This window comes from Pinus tabuliformis, chromosome Q, assembly GCF_031772625.1.
Source record: "Pinus tabuliformis cultivar Carrire ecotype Pingquan chromosome Q, CPIR1, whole genome shotgun sequence".
NCBI lineage: Eukaryota > Viridiplantae > Streptophyta > Pinopsida > Pinales > Pinaceae > Pinus > Pinus tabuliformis.
The window spans coordinates 1,237,802,838-1,237,821,810 of NC_142296.1; the positions used below are offsets into that span (position 1 = coordinate 1,237,802,838).

At 37.0% G+C, this 18,973-nt stretch overlaps 1 protein-coding gene across 2 annotated transcripts in view; it reads right to left on the reverse strand.

Moving 5' to 3' along the window:
• Positions 1 to 18,973, reverse strand: part of LOC149224286 (Phosphatidylinositol 3- and 4-kinase family protein) — a 328,841-nt gene that overhangs the window by 188,295 nt on the left and 121,573 nt on the right. For both annotated transcript variants that reach the window (XM_089386063.1, XM_089386064.1), the window contains exons 12-13: positions 13,768 to 14,313; positions 13,180 to 13,539 (exon numbers count right to left, since the gene is read on the reverse strand). In XM_089386063.1, coding sequence (XP_089242189.1) covers positions 13,180 to 13,539; positions 13,768 to 14,313 — 906 coding nt within the window. The remainder of the gene's footprint in view (positions 1 to 13,179; positions 13,540 to 13,767; positions 14,314 to 18,973) is intronic.

An 18,973-nucleotide genomic window follows, 5' to 3' on the forward strand; every position in this document is an offset into this window, starting at 1 on the left:
CAAGCCCTAGAAGCACCCAATGGGTGCTTGACCTATAAATTAAATAACCTTAAGGATGAAACCCATGTCTCAAGAATGACAATAATAATTTTATTTTTCTCTTTACATTAAATATATAAAATCATGATTACATATGTCATTATGAAGGTCGAACCTAGTTACACATTTCAACACTCCCTCTTAACTAGGGAGGTATTCATAATCCATACAAGGTACTAGGACATTCTCATACTGAAGAATTCTCATAAGAATCGGATGGGTAAGCCATCTTATAAGCTATCTTATCAACTTATACCATTGCATCTCATTATACCAGCCAGCATTGTCACATAGCAAGGCCTTGACTAATAGCTCTATCTCTCCACAAGATCAGAGCATAATGCCGGTGAGACCAATGATTTATAGACACCTAAATCATTGTCTCTCAAGGCACATACCCCACCCAGGTATGTGCGGTGAGACCAATGATTTATAGACACCTAAATCATTGTCTCTCAAGGCACATACCCCACCCAGGTATGTGCCTTGAGAGACAATGATTTAGGTGTATAAATCATTGGTCTCACCGGCATTGTGCTATGATGTTGTGGAGAGATAGAGTTGTTAGTCAAGGCCTTGCTATGTGACAATGTTGGCTGGTATAATGAGACGCACTAGTATAAGTTGATAAGATAGCTTATAAGATGGCTTACCAATCCGACTCTTCTTATGAGAATTCTTTAGTATGAGAATGTCCACTCTTCAACTACTCTTCCCTATTGGATGCCCTACCACATCCTCAAAGAGTATCGGAATTAATCTTAGATGCATACGCAATCCCCCATTCTTTTTTCATAACATGAAGACAAGAATGATGTGTCTATCTCTCCCTTTCAACTGGGGAGAATATACTCGTTCCTATAAAAAGGAATATACTAAAGATTCGTCTTAACTAGGGACTTGCCCAAGATCCCTCTTAATTGGGGACTTGTTTCCAACAACAGCTCTCTCCTCTTCGGTGGAGAACATTGTGAAAATTCCTACAACTGGAATCCTATTGCAGCAGTTGGTATTTCTCCTAACTGATAAATTAATTATTCGGTTTATTGCTACGTCAATATCGAAATAAACACACTGTAACCTTCACAAATAAAAACAGCAGAAATAAAATAACGTTGGAATCTGAGAAAATCTAGCACACACACACAAAAATTACACCATTATTTTTGGATAGAAGTCCCCAGAAAAAACCAATGCAGGAAAACCAATGCAGCAAATGAGGGTTTTATTTTATTATGCAGCAGCAAAATCTTAGTACAATCTATGGATGCCCAACTGGCAATCCAAACAGCAAGTAAATCTGGCCAAACTTATTTAAGGGAATTAACCTTCCTCCACAAGCAACCCTGGCACAACTTGCCTTTAGAAAACTTGTCCTCCTAGACCCCCTGTGTCAACATGTCCGTTGCTCTGCGCAAACCCTATGACGTCTAGCCTCTGAACTGCCTTTGATGAAGTCTTTTGTCCTGTCTCTGCTGAGGAAATTGCTTCTCCACCACTATGGACCCTCTGCCAAGCATCTGGATCTGAAAACGAATTTCTCTCAAGAAAAATCGAGTTGCTTTTGAAGCAACTGCGCAGTCCTCTGCGTTGCCTCATTGGGAATAGCTCGACCTCTTCCTAATCCCTCTCCGAATCTGGAAAACTTCCTCAAGATCATTGTCTCTGCCCCTAACTGACCCCTACTTTGATCTCTAGCTCTCCGGCAACTGTTTTTGCTCTTTGGAAATCAATATGCCAAGAAAATCTAACTACAAAAGTGTCTTCTCCAATTGCAAATTGTCGTCTTCTTGTAATCCATTGTTGGGACTCCAACGACCAAGATTAAATCTTAATCAATGGCTAGGATCATCTTGAAGTCGATTTGTGTGAGTTTCTAGATGATTCACCTTGACTTAATTAATTTTGATTAATTGACCATATTCCCTAAGTTTAGACTTAGGAAATATTTAAAAACTGGTTAATAATCTAATTAAGTCACTTCTAGGTGGAATTTCCAGAAACGATTTCTGGGTCTTAGAGATCTTATGTATTCTAACCTCTCCACCAAATTTCTTGGCTAGAACACATCTGATGCTATAGAAACTAACAAACATGGTACACTATCAGCTGCTTGTAGGGCTCCTCTTTCCAATGTCATGAACTTTATCTTCTTCATCATGGAACCTTATTCATTGTCACTTTATCGTAGGACATCAACCAACTTCTCCATCACTTTCCCTTCAAAGAATCATGGTGTTAAACCAATAGTCGTGTCATCCTTCTTTTCATCAGAAAGTGATGTTCTATTCCACATCCGTCTTTTCTTCATACAGCTACCTCTTCCAAGTCATGTTTCTTTCAGGATCTTTTATCCAATCACATGAGTGTTAGTTGTAGGTGACATCTAAAACTATCTTTTAGTAGCCCTGTTACAACCCAGCCAAATGTTTTCAAAAATAAAAAATGAACATCAAATTAAAATTACCTTTTTAAGATGGTCTTTCATCGTGACATTAGCTTCTTGCAACATCAACATCCTACAAATGTATGATTCCATCTCCAAGACATTCAATATCAAGGGTCTCCCTCTTTTTCAGACTTCATCAAGGTCTTCAAAGTTCATACCTTCTCCATGGAGATGTCATAGCTAATTCTTCTAGTTATCTTATGGGAGTATAGTTGCATCTTCCACGAACTCTTCTTCCTTTCTTCACATGTTTTCCTCAAGATTTTCTTTACATGGTTCTTTCAACTTAGGAACCATGATTATCAACCACCTCATATTCCATATGAGGTCATATTATGTTGATTTCATCTTATCAATATGTAGAAGAGTTCAACGTACATTGTTTACATGCTTTCATGCATCATTCTAATGGAAGAGAACCTTCTTCGATCATGCTCATAAGATGGAGCAATTCGACAAAGCTGTCTGTAACTATATAATGACATGACTCTATCAAATATATGCATACCTTTTCCTTCTTTTCGTCATTTAGACTTTCCTTCTAGCAACTTCCTTTTCTTGTTTGAAGATGAAAGTACTTCAAACCAATGTTGCATTAATCGTTATCAGGATAATATTGGCGCGAGGAAAAAATAGGAAATAATTGGGAAAAAATCGTTTGGTACAAAAATATTAAATTTTTTTCATTTTTTTTCAATTTTTTTAATATCTAAACCATCTACAACATAAAATAAATACATTGACACATAAATATGATAAAATAACTAATATATAAGATGTTTAATATTATTTCTAGTGCTAAAATCACACATAACAGTGAATCATGTCCTGAATAGTAAGTCCTGACTCCTGAGTCCCAACTCAGCGTCAAAATATCAACAAAAATTATAATAATGTATCTCATGAGTCATAATGTCATATACAATAAAATGAAGAAAATAACTAAAGTCTAATACTATTGATTTCCTCTGCCCCTCTTGCAAGAAAATGCCACAGTTTTCCCTTTCCCTCCAGATATAGATGCTGGCGCTGGTGGAGCTGGCAGTGGACTCTATTGTGCTCTAGAAGCTTAAGAACTAGAAGTAGGAGCTATAGGAGGTAGACCACGTCCTCTACTGGTGGCAGGGGTAGCCCGGGCAGGTGGTGTCACCTCCTCCTCCTGTTCCTCCTCCTCCTCCTCCTCCTGCTCCTCCTCCCCCTCCACTACATCCTGCACTAACCAATCATCAGCAGACTCCATGAGAGGCCTCTCGACCTCAACCCTCCATGCAGCAGTGGTGTCAATCCCATCCAATGAGATGACCTCCACATCAGGTGTCCTCTCAAGTTGCATCACCCACAATCGAAGATTGTAGTAGACGTAGACCATGTCATTAAGTCGTTGGGACTCCAACCTGTACAAAGATCATGAAATAATAATTAATAATTAAAAAAAAAAAAAAAAATATATATATATATATATATATATATATATTGTTTAATGAATTCAAAAATTTATTTTGAAATTTGCAATATTTTAAATGTTTAAATGTTAACTTGGTGCGCTTCTTGTTGTGTATTTTTTCAAATACACTTCAGTTGCGCTCACATCTTGAGCAGCTACATGTTTGGTTGAGGATGCGAATGGCAAGCTTTTGCAGAAGGGGTACCCTGCCACCATACATTCTCCACCATGCATCTACAACAAAATTACAAATAAAATTTTAAATAAACATAAGAAAAAAATGGAATTTGAAGAGACACTGAAATTTGAAACAAAGTTACAGACTAAAAAATACTTGGCATTTTAATCATCCTATCAATGACAGCCATCTCAAAGCCAAATGTGCCACCTACCATCCTATATGTCTCAATTTCTTTAGAGATCTCTATACGTTCTGCTGGGGATCGCACCATCTTCTGGACACAGGGTAAGAATCCATCCATGACCTCAGCATCAAATACAAACCCATATGCGTAAGAAAATGTGGGGTTCAGGAAAAGCCCAGCAGCATGAATGGGACGATGGAGTGTGTTGTTCCATCGCTCATCAATCACTCCCCATAGGAGGAGTTGTCTCTGAAACCCATCATCTCCCTTATCATCATAGTAGGGCCGAATGGCTTCTTTGGCCCTGTCCATGGCCTCATACAAATATCCCATTGCGGGCTTCTCACCATCAACTAACCGAAGAACCTTTACCAAAGTTTTAGCAACGACGCACACCTCCTACACTCCCGCCTAGAAGTCTTCCTGGTATGAAACTAGTCTGCATACGGCCTCTCCCTCTGGTTTGCGGCTCATTGGCCAAACACACCACTCCTCTGAAAGAAACATTCTCTTCACATCCCACATAGAATTCAAGAGGGATTGAAGAGATATGAAACTGGTGGCAAACCGTGTAATGGCAGGGCGCACTAACTCTTTGTTGTTGGTGAATCTTCTCATCAAGCTAAGCACAGATGTATGGTTATATATAAATTTTGTAATGCTTTTGGATGACTCAACAATATCTTTGACAAAGGGAATTTTCCCTATGTCCTCCAACATCAAATCAATACAGTGTGCAGCACAAGGTGTCCAAAATAAAGTAGGATGCCTGTCCATAAGCATCCTGTCAGCAGCAACATAATTTGCAGTATTGTCCGTTATGACTTGGACAACATTTTCTGCACCCACCTCCAAAATAAACACATCTAGCAAATCACATTAAGTTCTTGCATCTTTGATTTGTGCAGATGCATCAACAGATTTGATAAACAGTCCCCTTGGGACAACTAACCAAGAAGTTTATAAGGGTTCTCCCCTTTTGGTCAGTGCAACCATCTAACATAACAGTGCATCCTGTTTGTGTCCATGATGCCCTAAAATCCTTAAATCTTTGGGTGCAGTCAAGCTTTTCATTTTGAAGAATCTGGCCTCTGAAATCATGATAAGAAGGGATTTTGTACCCTAGGCCAACAGTTGCAATAGCATCAATAGCAAATTGGAAAAATGGATTATTCCTTACAATGCTGAAAGGAATATCACTCCAAAGGAGAAATTTTGCCAGCAACTTGTCAGCTTGTTCTTTCTCAGTTCTTTTTAGCATTGAACTGATAGATGGTTGTGAACCAGGTGTGGTTCGAGGAACAAAAAATGATGTGGCAGCTACCGAATTGATTGATGCTGCAGTAGAACCAGTGACACTTGCTTCAGCTGACTTTTTTAATTGCCTCTTCACTTCTTCTTTGGCCTCTCTATTCTGGTCTAAAACTTCCAATGCTTTCATGGGTCTTCAGATGAGTTCAGGATTTGTATTTGTGCAAGGCCCTACATCAAATCCAGGTATTTTTGCAAGGTGATACTTCAATCTGTACACCCCCCCGGACATAGGGAACCCACACAACTTGCATCTCAAGTTTAGTCTATCATTCAGAGCATCAGGTTCACCAAATTCCCAGAAAGGGTCCAATTTCCTTGGCATGTTTGTTTTTGAACTTTGAAGTTGAAAACTTGAATGGTGTTTCAGTGAAGTTGTGAACCTATGGGAAAATAAGGATTACAATTTAGTATTTACAAGTTACAAACTTACAATTTAGTATTTTAATTTTTACATTGTACAAAAACTAAAAAAAATTACATACATTTTACGAAACCCCATTCCAAACCCAACCAAAAAAACTAAAAAAAATTACAATGGACAAATGTCAAAAACCCCATTCCAAATCCAACCAAAAACAAAGTTTCAAAACAATGAAAACAAAAAAAAAAAAAATTGGTGCCCATACCGTTTTTATGGAGATAATCGGTCTCCTCCTTAGCACACTCTTTGATTTTCTCCTCCACGCTCTTGATTTAGCTCCAAGCCTCTCCAACACTCCACTGCCCTCCGCGCGCTCAGCTGTGCAAATGAAATGAAATAAAATCGTTTTTTGCCTTATAAAACCGCGCTGCCCCGACACCCTGCGATAAATTGGGAAAAAATCGCAATTTTTTCGAAAAATCGCGTATAAAAAAAAAAAAACCCGCGAGTACTACTCGCGATATTCTCGTCTTTGGGAAAAAATCGTGATAAACCGATAATATCGCGATTTTAACAACTTCAACATGTTGCACATGTTCATCATCATACCTTACCAATGGATCTCACACAAGGTGGATCGTAGACTATCACTGAGACACTTGCTTCTTCCAAGTAGAGGTGAACCTTCTTATAAAGATTCTAGTGGAGGATCTAGATGATCCCTATTCTGCAAATGCTCCTTTCTAATGATGATGATGTATGATGATTTCTTTATCTTCTATCATGCTAAATGACTTCCTTCAAACCATACATACTACTACTATGGTTATCCTTATATGCTTTGAATAGAGATGTCATGAACTACTTTCTTTCTATCATGATGACTGCCACAACTATGTAGACTTCTACCTCAGCTATCCTTCCAAGTTTCTATGGCAATGTCATCTCTATTTCAACTCTAATGTATCTTGATGCAAGTGATGCTTTCTATCATGATAGTTATCTTCTACAAAACTGGAAAGAACTAAGTGAAGAATATTATCTTAGTCATAGTAGAGATCTTTCACTTCCCCTTCTTTGATTTCTTCTTTTGAGGTTCTTCCACTTCTTCAGTGGCATGGGCTTCATTTCTTTCCTTTCTCTTCTTGTTGTCCTTCTTGAGTTTGTGACAATTCCTTTTAAAGTGCCCATATTCATTACATTCATAGCATTGTATCTTTGACATTTTGATCTTCTTCTTTTTATGAAGACCAAACTTTCCAAACTTTCCTTTTCTCTTGTCCATGGCAGCATATGCTTCAACTTGTTCGGTTGATCCAACATCACTTTTTGCCTTCAATCTAGTTTCTTCTATATTACATAAAGACCAAAGTTCACTAAATGGAGTAGCTTCCTTCTTTCCATAGATACTTGATACAAAGTTACCCCATTCATCAGACACTGCATTGAGCACAACAATGGTCATTTCTTTGTCGAACATTATTTCCCCCCAACTCTTGTAGTTGGTCTCTTATTTGTGATACCCTCATAAGATGTGCTATCCATTCTTTTTTTGATACCTTCATATTGTATAGCTCGGTTCTCAAAGATATAACTTCTCCTGCAATGCTTATGGAGAACAATTTTACCAATTTATCATATATTTCTTTTTATTTCTCCATCTTTGCTACATAAAGCGTGAGGGGATCCTTGATTGATTCTAAAATGATTCTTTGAGCCCTTATTTCCCCTTTCATATACTTCGATAATGTTTGAGCCTCCTCTTGTGATGGTTTGGAGATTGAACACTTAACATGTCCAATAACTTCATTCTCTATGAGGATTAAATCTATCCTCTTCTTCCATGCAAGGAAATTTGATGACCCAACCAATTTATTGCTTTCCTTGCAAAATGAAGTCATTTTGATAGTAGATTCAGACATAGATATAAAGATACTTACTTGTCAAGTGAAGATGCTCCTTTGATGATGATATCTTCAACTTGATGCCTTTCTTGATGATTGATGATGTTTGCATCCTCTTGTGATGGTTTGGAGATTGAACCCTTAACATGTCCTATAACTTCATTCTCTTTGAGGATTAAATCTATCCTCTTCTTCCATGCAAGGAAATTTGATGACCCAACCAGTTTATTGATTTCCTTGCAGAATCAAGTCATTTTGATAGTAGATTCAGACATAGATATAAAGATACTTACTTGTCAAGTGAAGATGCTCCTTTGATGATGATATCTTCAACTTCATGCCTTTCTTGAGGATTGATGATGTTTGCTTCTTTGAAGATGACAATACTTCTTCTTGAGATTTCTTTCTTCAAATATCCCTGAAGTGTGATCATTTCTTCAAAGAGAGGGAGATCACCTTGATTTCTCTGATGATGATGGCAATGCTTCTTCTTGCTTCCCTGGTATGTAGAAGTGTAGAATATGGAGACTTCAAGATGCTTCAAATGTGTAGTCCTTTTTTGAGTGGAGGTGAGGTCCTTCTTGAAAGTAGAGTCTTTGAGGTCTTCTTCTTGTTGTTGCTTCTAGATGGTATGATCCTTGAGATGAGATGGGTAGTCCTCCTTGATGCTCCTTAGATTCTTTCTTCAAGCTGCCTTTTCTTGTCTTGTCACCTTAGCTCTCATACCATGTTGGGAAATCTAGAGGCAGCTAGATTAGGTGACTTCTCTTACTTTGATAATTGCTTGTGATGTAGTTTTACATAACATGATTAGCTTCCTTCGCTTGATTATAATTAGTGTTCTTATCATCAAAGAACTACCAAACAATAAAGAACAATAAGACAAGAGGACACAAGATATAGGCCAAAAACTCTCCTCTTGAGAGGAAAACCCACAAGAACTCTTCTCTTCTTATAGGACTTCAAATGACGAATTCCAAGACATATGACCCTTGACCAAGACCCCTCCAAGACTAAGTCAACTTCTCCTTTGAAGAACTTTCTTCTTGTAATGTCAACCCAAGTTAAGTTAGCTACACAACTACTACAACTCTCTTTTTTGACCTCAACTTCGGACGTACAATTATGGCTGCAATTTCGGCTACTACAGAAAACCCTAGTTACCTCACCATGCATTTATATTTAGACTAAGGAGATTCTTATATATAGCCATGCATTTGTTCTTACCTTTGCTAAACTAGTGTACCAAGATTCCTTCTGCACGTGAGTGGAGGAAGTGTGCACACTTAAGCAACCTTTGGTAAAGGTTATTTCCTTGGCTGATGGAGAAAAGACCCGAATGTGCTCCCTATATGAAGCCATGGATATGCCAAAGAAGTTATCCAATCTTATAAGGACAAAGGTGATCCTGGATTTGAAAAAAATCCAGTAATCCAATATTTCTTTGATGACCAATGGAATAAGATGCGCCATCGTCCCATTCATGCACCATGGTTTTTCTTCATTCCCACTTTTGTTTACTCATGTAGTATGGGAGGGTCCCATACTTTTCTTTAGAGGATGGTCCCTACTCTCATTGATTAAGAAACAATTCATCAAAAGATAGATTTGTATAAGAATACAAGCATACTACTTGGATTAACATTGTTGACCAAGAAAGGAATATTGTGATGCTAATTAAACCATTAGAATTTACAATTTTAATTACATATTTTGTTTGAAAGATGGATTTTGTTTACAATATTTCACATTTTCTACTCAAATGAAATGTAATTTAAGGATTTTTTGCTTAATTGTTAGAGATATTTTGTGGAGAAATTAATGTGGAAAAGCACCACTTCTATGGAAATTTGTTATTCAACTACTTAGCCAAACTTCTAGCTCTTCAAGGTGTAAGTGCAATTGGAGTGTATTTGAAAACTGACACAAAAAGAAGCACAATGAGTTAGCAATTACAATTTTTCAAATTTTTGACCCTTGAGACCCATTAACTTTATTAAGACTCTCCTATAGGTTAGAGTTCAATGCCTCAACGATATTGTTTATGTCCCCTACAATCTTCGATTGTGGGTGAAGCAACTTGAGACACACCCTTATGTGGGTGTGTTTCCCTAAAAAACATTAAAAGCATGTCTCAATCGAAGGTCAAGATCAGAGGGCTTGTTCTGGAGGCACCTATTTTCTTAAAGGAGGAGGACTAAGCGCATTGGCACAAAGGATGACCGGAAACAATTGAGAGGGAAACAATTAGGTGTGAGGACATTGATATGCCAACTTCAATGCCACTTCTACACATATTGATGCTCATACACCAAATTGTGGTCATCAAATTGATGTCACTATACCTTCTAGTAGCAGAGGAGTCATTATCTTTTCTTATTAAAGAGGCAAAGGGAATCAATAAATAGCTTCTAGATTGATCATTGTAGATGACTCATTATGATGACATAAATTTTATATATTTGATGCAATCTTGTATTGTGGATTTAGTTATAAGTCTTTAATTGTACAACAATCCAGATTCAATATTTCAATATCAATTTTGATTTGTGACTTGGCATCCTATACATCTTATATATCAATGGTTTTTCTTGTATTAATGTGGCAATGTGATTGTTTGATGTTCTTGTTGGTTTATAGTTAAAAAAAAAAAGGAAAAAAAATAAATTTATTTTTTATTTTTTAATGTTTGTTAAGGTTTGTCATTTTCTCACCATTCAAACCACAGTTGAAGACATCACTAATGTCTTGAAAACATCATGAGTTGAACATGAAAACCAAAAATCATGAGGCAAAAATCAAATGTCTAAAAAAAATGGAAAATTCGTGACTTTTCCTAAAAATATTAAGCCACGACCAAGAAATATCATCAAGTTTAAAAAGTACCTTTCTAAAATAACTATAAGTTCAATAATTTTCTTAATATAAATAATTATAACTAATAATTAGTGTTTAAATATTTATAAATGATGCATTAATTATATTATGACTAACTTAGCCCCACAAGGGTAGGCGAGTTGGTAATCACACTGCGATGAAGTTCGTTAGAAAGGCGGGCTCCGTACTGAAAGTCACGAGTTCAATTCCCCCGAACTAACCCGGTGTTGTGGAGAGGGGCAGGCGCAGCTCCCAATGGTTATAAAGGTAGCGGTCAGAATCGACCCCGAGTAACGCGAGTCGCGAGGCTGCCCCTGTTGCCAATTCCACTGTATAACAAAAAATATATATATATATATGATTAACTTAATAATTATTTTTAAAGTATTATATTGGACTTATATATTTAAAAATTCACATGTGTTTTTTTATTTTTATATAAATTTAATTAATGTTATATTAATTAAATTTAACATTTATAAATGATACATTAGGAATTATTTATATAATAATTATTTATTGTATGTAGAAATTGTATATTTAAAATTAGCATATCCTTTTATTTTTATATTTATATAAATTTAGTTTTTAATTTTGTATTTATATAAAGTTTAATTTTAAAAATTATAAAATATTTTATATTTGCTTCTACTTGCCGTTTGTGGATCCTAGGTTTTCAAAAAACTGGCGGATCCATATCCGAATGCGGATCCGGATCCGAATCCTGGTAACTTAGCATTATGAATATTTGATGTTAATTTGTATTGGTTGTCCCGTTTTGAGTCCTTGATTGAACAACTATCTGGATTAAGTATTCAGTATCAACTTTAATTTGGAATCCACTACATCATCTCTCTCTCTCTCTCTCTCTCTCTCTCTCTCTCTATATATATATATATATAGATGTGTGTGTGTGTGTGTGTGTGTGTGTGAGTGAGTGTGTGTGTGTGTGTGTGTGTGTTTTGCGTACTTACGTGATAATGTGCATATTTGATGTTGTCATGGGTTCATATTTTAAAAAAATTGAAAATAAAATCATTTATTTTGGATTTTTTAATATTTGTGATGGCTTGCCAATTTTTGCATTGATTTTTTTGATGTCCCCACGCCCAAGCCCTTGGTGATTTTTGCTGATGTCAATGCTTTCAACAATGCCCCAAACACTCTGATTTTTCCCAATGCTGAAAATTTCAACACTGGAGTGCTCTCCCATCTTTATCAGCCCCAACCACCATCAGGAGAGGGTCAATGCCAACCAGGGTAGTCCCCAAGGCCCAATGAATGAAAGTCACTCTCCTGACAACATTATTCAACAAAACACTTGACAATGACATTTGCACAATTGAGATAGCAAAGATGTGCAAGGATAACTCCCTACTCTCCTTGTGGCAGCTACATCTCTAACTAGGCTCTGTGCCTATTAGATGTCATTTTTTCCCTGTTAATCACATACTCATTTTCATTTCATTTGATCTAATTTTACAGGTATTCTTGGCACCACCATCTTTTGTTTGGCTATTATTGCTAGTTGTAGTCACTAGTTCCTTTTATTTAGCTTGGCACTAACATAAATTTCATTTTTTTTCTATTTGAATTACACGTTGATGAGCTGGAGGACTACCAAGGGAACATATGATTAAGCTATGGTTGTATTATGTTTAGTATAATGATCTACATCATTTTATTTGCTCATGGAATTTTTATCTCATACAGTTGGGGGCTCCAAAAGCAGTTAGAAAGTTTGTCCCAGTTTTATTGATTCAAAAGAGAGTAAATCCTAGCAAAACCAAAGTTAAGATTTTAAATTCCAAAATCAACAGGTTTTACAAACCTTATTTTTCAGGGACAAGCAATTAAGGTAGTCACACCATATGCCCTGCTGCATAAGGAGGATGTTGCCTCTCTGCTCTAGACAATGAAAGTGGTTCTCCCTCCCCTTTGAGAACATCGATTACAACCACTTACTCGACAACATTGTCACACCCAAAGCTCTTTATGGTTCAGGGATTTGGGGTCCAATCATAAGTCAGTCAGGACAGTCACAGGTGGAAAATTCACTGATATTCATGATAACCAACACTATCAGGACCATCAGTAATAACTCATAAGCCAATACCCATAGTTCCTATTACAAGGAAATTATTGAAAATCCATCCATGATGTGGTTTTACAAAATCGATAGAAAGCAATTAAAAAATTCTGAGTCCAATAGTATTACAGCCTCACAACAAACATGGGTGGAGCTGAGAAAAGAACGTCTGAAATTGGCAATTTCAAACTATGAAGCAGAAATCTGATAAGCTTCAAAAGAACTCATATAAATTGAAATGATAAACAAAGATAATATATGTCAAATAAAGGACCAAATGATGAATACATTTATTCAAGCAAAAATGCATTTTCAAGAATTCCATTCATCTTCTCACCTCAAAGCGATCAAGGAAAAACCCAAGCCAAAGTCGATGAGCAGTTATGCCCTCCACTGGATCTTTTTCTGGAAGTGGTTTGGGCTCGCCTGGTGTAAGATGAGGACGCAATTTTGCCGCAGGCCCTGAATTATCAATTCCAGATGCAAAAAGACCACGTTTTGTGTCTACTGTCCACAACCAGGCATCCACTAATTCTGCAAGAACAAGGGATCCCAAGTAAGGTGCAGCAGAAACTAACCATGTCCATATAAACATCCCTGTTTCCATTGATCCAGATGTCGAAATAAAAGCTGGGCACCAACAAAGTAAACGCAGTAGCTGTGAAAAGCTTTCCATCTTCATCTTTGAGTCAGTGCCCTGAAATATCAACAAATGTTTTTAGTCCATACTTATACATGGAATAGCATTGAGAATTGCAGTATTCGTTAGCATATAAATGATGAATAGACTCTTTGAATACTTCTATAAGAATACTTCTAAAGGAAATTTGGCGATTCCATATTGTGAGGGAGACTTCCTACAAAAGTAACATAGCATATCCTAGGTAATGTATTGTAACAGAACCATTACAAATGAAAGGCTCACCAAGTCAGAAAGAAGAAGGGCAGTGGCCTGAGAGCATGTCTCATGGAAAGATGCTTTATCTACAACTTCCCCCTTCTCAGCTGTGTTCACAAATTGCTGTAGAAGGTGTAGAAACCTAGTAACCAGCATCTCATTAAATGACTCAGTTTCAGGCTGCAACAACTGTGTGTTGCTAATTGGTTTCTGACTGGCATTCCTCATTATGTAAAAGGACTCTGAAGCTACTGTTGGCTTTTTTGTCTGAGATTGAAAACCACCAATGCTGACATAAAGCCTTCTCATACCAGCAATTTCTCCAGCATAATTGGACTTCACATTTGCACTGACAATTCCAGTAGACAGAATCTCCAAATTACCAGCTTCTGCCATTTTTATATTGGCACCCGAAGCTGCTGCAGCAGCAGCTATGACTGCAGGAATATTAGCCGTCTGGATACCATTCCAGCTGTCTGTCTTGCCTGGAACAAGTTTTATCTCTGACAGCAAAGAGACTACATCGCTCGTTTGAGGTGCTCTCTGCCATGTATTCAATTTGCAGAATTTTTCCTATAAAAGGTAGTCAGCAATTTCTGTGATTAAAATCTTACAACAGAAGGAACAAAAGTTTGACAAAATGAAACTTACATGTCATCTGTTACAAGTGAAAAACAATCTTACAATCATGTTAAAATCTATCTGAATATTGTAATAACCTCCACAAGGAGATTCTGAAGAAATGCCTAAATGCATTGTTAACAGTGAAACACCAGATTGACATTGTTTAAACCAATGTTGACAATATCGGTATCGACAAAATATCGGCGAGGGTCCAGAAAACATCTTATCGGCGATATGGGTGAAAATATCGGCAAATATTGGCAAGCATAAAAAATGCATAATATAATAATTTTTTCAGATTTTTAAACATATAAAGCAATAAAAACATGAACTAAACACATTGGCACATAAATATGAAGAAAGCACTGATATATATGATGTCAAATAGAAATGATACATCAAAGGCCATACCAAATCCTGTTGATCTATGATAATTGTCCAATCAAGGGCTCAAATGTGGAGAACCAATACAAAATAACATCACATATATAAAAGTATCTCATCATCATGAGTTATAACCTTATATGTAGCAAAACAAATAAAACTAGCTCCTATCTATCTGAGACCAGTGCCCTCTCCCTAGCAGCTAACTTTCTGTCTTGTTCAGTGATTGCTTCAAGAGCTTTTTGTATAACCTCTGCACAAACCATACAAGGCATTACATCTGCATCATGTGCAGGGAGTCTAGCCAGATGGTATTTCAATCGCGTAACCCCTCCTGACATCTTGGTCCCACACAATTTGCATGATAGATATGCCTGATTCGCCCCATCAACAGGCTCTCCATAGTCCCAAAATAGGTCCAAGGCTTTTGGCATATTTGACATTTGTAATGAACTAATTCAAACCTAGGGCACAAAAACAAAAAACAAAAAATCGGCATTAAACCCCCAACACAAAAAAATAAGTAATAAGCACCTCATTTTTTAAAAATTACTACATTATTTGCAATGTGAATGAAAAATGGCAATAAGAGGGTGCATAAGAAAGTTGAAAAAAAAAATGAAGTTTGCTGTCCAAATATGGAGAAAACCCAATGGGTATGAAAATCATAGCAAATGGAAAAAAAACAAAGAAACAAATTGTTGGTAGGCAAAGAGGCAAGCAAGCATAACCCTAAATCTATGAAAAATCATTAACATCGGGGTTTTTAAGAACATACCTATTAATGGAAGAAATGAAGTTCGTCTCACTGTTCTTCAATCTTTGATCCACAAAAAACTCTTAGTTGGTGGTGATAATCATTGTTTGATCCTCAATCCCTCCTTGACAACCACCACAAAACTCTTCCCCTTCCTTCTCCAACACTCAAAAACAGAAATGAGGAAAAAAAAGGCAAATTTCCCTTTTTCTAGCCACAGCCTAGGCCTAGCCTGCTCGGGAGCCAAAATATCGCGATATTTTCTAGGCGATATTTCGGCTCGACGAAAATATCACGATATTCGGCGATATCTCGCCGATATTATCATCACTGGTTTAAACCACACGGTTTATAAAAAAATCATCTATCAAAATACAGTCTTCTAAGAACTATACAGTGTTGGAGAATGCAACCCTTGTTAAAACTCAAAAAACACTATTAAAACAAAGCAGACTGGCAGACTAGCATTCTTTTACACCTTGCTAAAGCGTGAAAAAATTTCAGATTGTTCTCTAGTCTATGTATTTTAACCTATATACAAGATAGACAAAAAATTATAAGTTCTTTTATGGGATGCGGTGTAATTTTTCTCACTCCAGTTTTGGTTCTGGCAGTGGCCGTAATCATTAGTTCCTTTGACCTATTTTGGTCATAAGAGGAAATTAATACAAATTTCAACTCCAATTGCTACTGTATATTTTTATTTCTTACCCAGATAGTAGGAAAAAAAATTTACCTTGTCCTCATTATGTATTTAAATTTCAAATTTAGATTTTTTTTCAAAATAGTCACTTTTATGGTGTCTTACCACCTGAAAATGCAAATCTTATTCCACATTTTCAAGGGCTCTCCTATCTCACCAGCACAGCATAGGATCTTTGGAGTTCAGTGGCAGTTACAAGGTACGGCAAGAGACTTGGAGGTCATGCACCTTGCTGTCGCCTAAATTGTACAGGTGAAGGCGACAACACTCGGGGCAGCGGCTATCACTCTGATCCCGACCCTCTCCATTTAAGATGTCTCCCTACAGCAGGCTAAAGGGGGTAGTCCCTATGGATGAGATGAAGAGTTCAGGTGACACAACTGAATGTCCTAACAACTTGGTTAATGATGATTGGCAAATTTAGATTATTTAGCACAATTTGATTAGCTTAAGAATTTCTTAAGTATGAGACCAGTGTCTTAGAAGTCAAATTACTTGCACAATATGAATTAAGATAGCATGTTACTGGATGAACAGTGGCCTTTAGGATGAAAACTATCTTATATGAAATGCAACACCTGGAACTAAGTCAAATGCAAACTCTTTGTTAATTTTAGATTAGATGCCTATTCTAAGTGAATCCTTTCTCTCAACTGTGTTGGAGTTAGTCTCAAATGTAGGTTGTGGAAAGAAACCCATGGAAAGAAAGCTATCGCTTTATTAACAATACTTCCCCTGGAGTTCTAACCACTCAAATACCTTTGGCATTGCAGAAACTGTGGCCTTGACGACTGCAAGGTCACCGTGTTAACCATAAGTGAGGGTATAAACTTCGCAAGTTGGGTGAGAAAGGTGGTCCTATCTTTCTATCAACAAAGCTTATGCTTGGCGGTAAATTAATTAATGCACCACTAATCCTCGGATGAAATGCAAGTTATGAGTGAGGGTCTTAAATGAGATTATTTGATGATCTTCCTGAGTACTGTCAAGTCAAATTTCAATTCAATAGCACAAATAAGTACTTAAAGAGAGTAGTTATGGAAACAATCTCAACCAAGACAATGTGCTAATGGAATAAGATCAATAAAATGCCCAAATACAAATCACTTCAAGATCTATTCAATGATCAGAGATCTCAATGTAATATATGCTCAAATGAATCCTTTATCAATTTGATATGTAAATTGGAAACCAGGGATTAGCAATACTAATGGAGCAAGATGAATTTAAACACAATTAGCAATTATCAATATCACAATCTGAATCATGATATTATCCCAAAGGAGATGATATCACAAGATTATCTTTAGATTACAATGATGTTAAGCAAGATGATGTTCTTATCCAATTCCTTATGTCACTTATCAATTAGAAGCAATAGGTTACTTGCAAGAGTAAGATGCAACAAAATGATATCAATAGAATGCGAATGTCAAATTAATACTCTTGAGATGAGGTAACTAAGAGTGACTTAACAAAGCAAGATGAACAATGATCTTTTAGAGCATTAACAATTATTCAAGGTTCACAATGACATGTGCAATTAAATTCTCTTCACAAATGAGGTTGAGCACACTTGGATGTAAATATTGAGTTGCAAAATTATGCCAATGGTGCAAAATGCAAAGAGTGATCAGCAAGAAAACAATGATTAGTTCAACCACTTAGAGAAAACCGACTTATGTTACCAAGCTTATTATGACTTCTTAAATGTATTAGGAGTCAGGACTGCTTGGATCAAAACTTTAGCACCAAAACTTATGAACTTCAGTGTTGTAGCATTTATATCAGATTCAGAAGTTAATATATCAGACTCAGGAAAATGCATATCACCTCTCCAAAATCAACTAGAAAACCCTAGAAACCATGAGACAAGTCTTTCTTATTGCTTGAGATTAATGTGCACTAGTTATGAGCTTATATGAATGTGCTTTTTAGGGCTTTTTACAATGTTACTTCAGAAATTATGCCACTGCCATTGTTAACAACCTACTTCAGATCGAATTTATAAAACAGTGAGGAAGAGACAAGGTTGGAGAGCGAACCATTACACCTAGAGGCCTAGTTTGATGGCTAGTTGACCTCCCAATGGACTAGAACTCCTTCAAACACCTGCAACACAACTTGTTAGCTTGAAATTAAGTGGACCAGAGCTCTTATGACTGAAGCTAGAGCTTTTATGGCTGGTTGGTGGCTTGTTTAGCAGCTTTGGCCATTGAAACCCTGGCCCAAGAAGCTAGTTAATTTGCAAACAAATTGTTAGCCAAATAAACTCAAAATTTATGATCCAAAACAATAGATATCAGTCCCAGATAACTCTCAATGATGCCCCAAGCCTGCAACCACAAAAAATTAGTCAGAAAATGAGTACCAAACCCCATAACTTGCTCAAAAATGCCCAATTATGGAAGAAAAATGCCCAATAGGGCTAGCGGCTAAAGGAAAATGGCCTCCTAGGCCTGCGACCTAGGGCTGAAGGCCTTTGAGGCCTGCAGCTACCCCATAAAAAGCCCACAATGGTTGCAGCTGCTTTAGGCAAGGTCATTTAGGCCTGCAGCCTGCCTAGGAGAGGCCCTAAGACCTGCAGCTAGGCCCTTAAGGGCTGCTGCTAGGGTTCTACGCCCTCCCAGGGGTTGCGGCTAGGCCTAAAAGGCCCCAAAAACACCACAGCACCCTTGAAAAGAACTCGGCCCCCTGGAAACACATATTTTTCACTGCAAAATCATTCCAAAAGGCCTCAAAAAGGTAGTGGCCTCCTTCTTCAG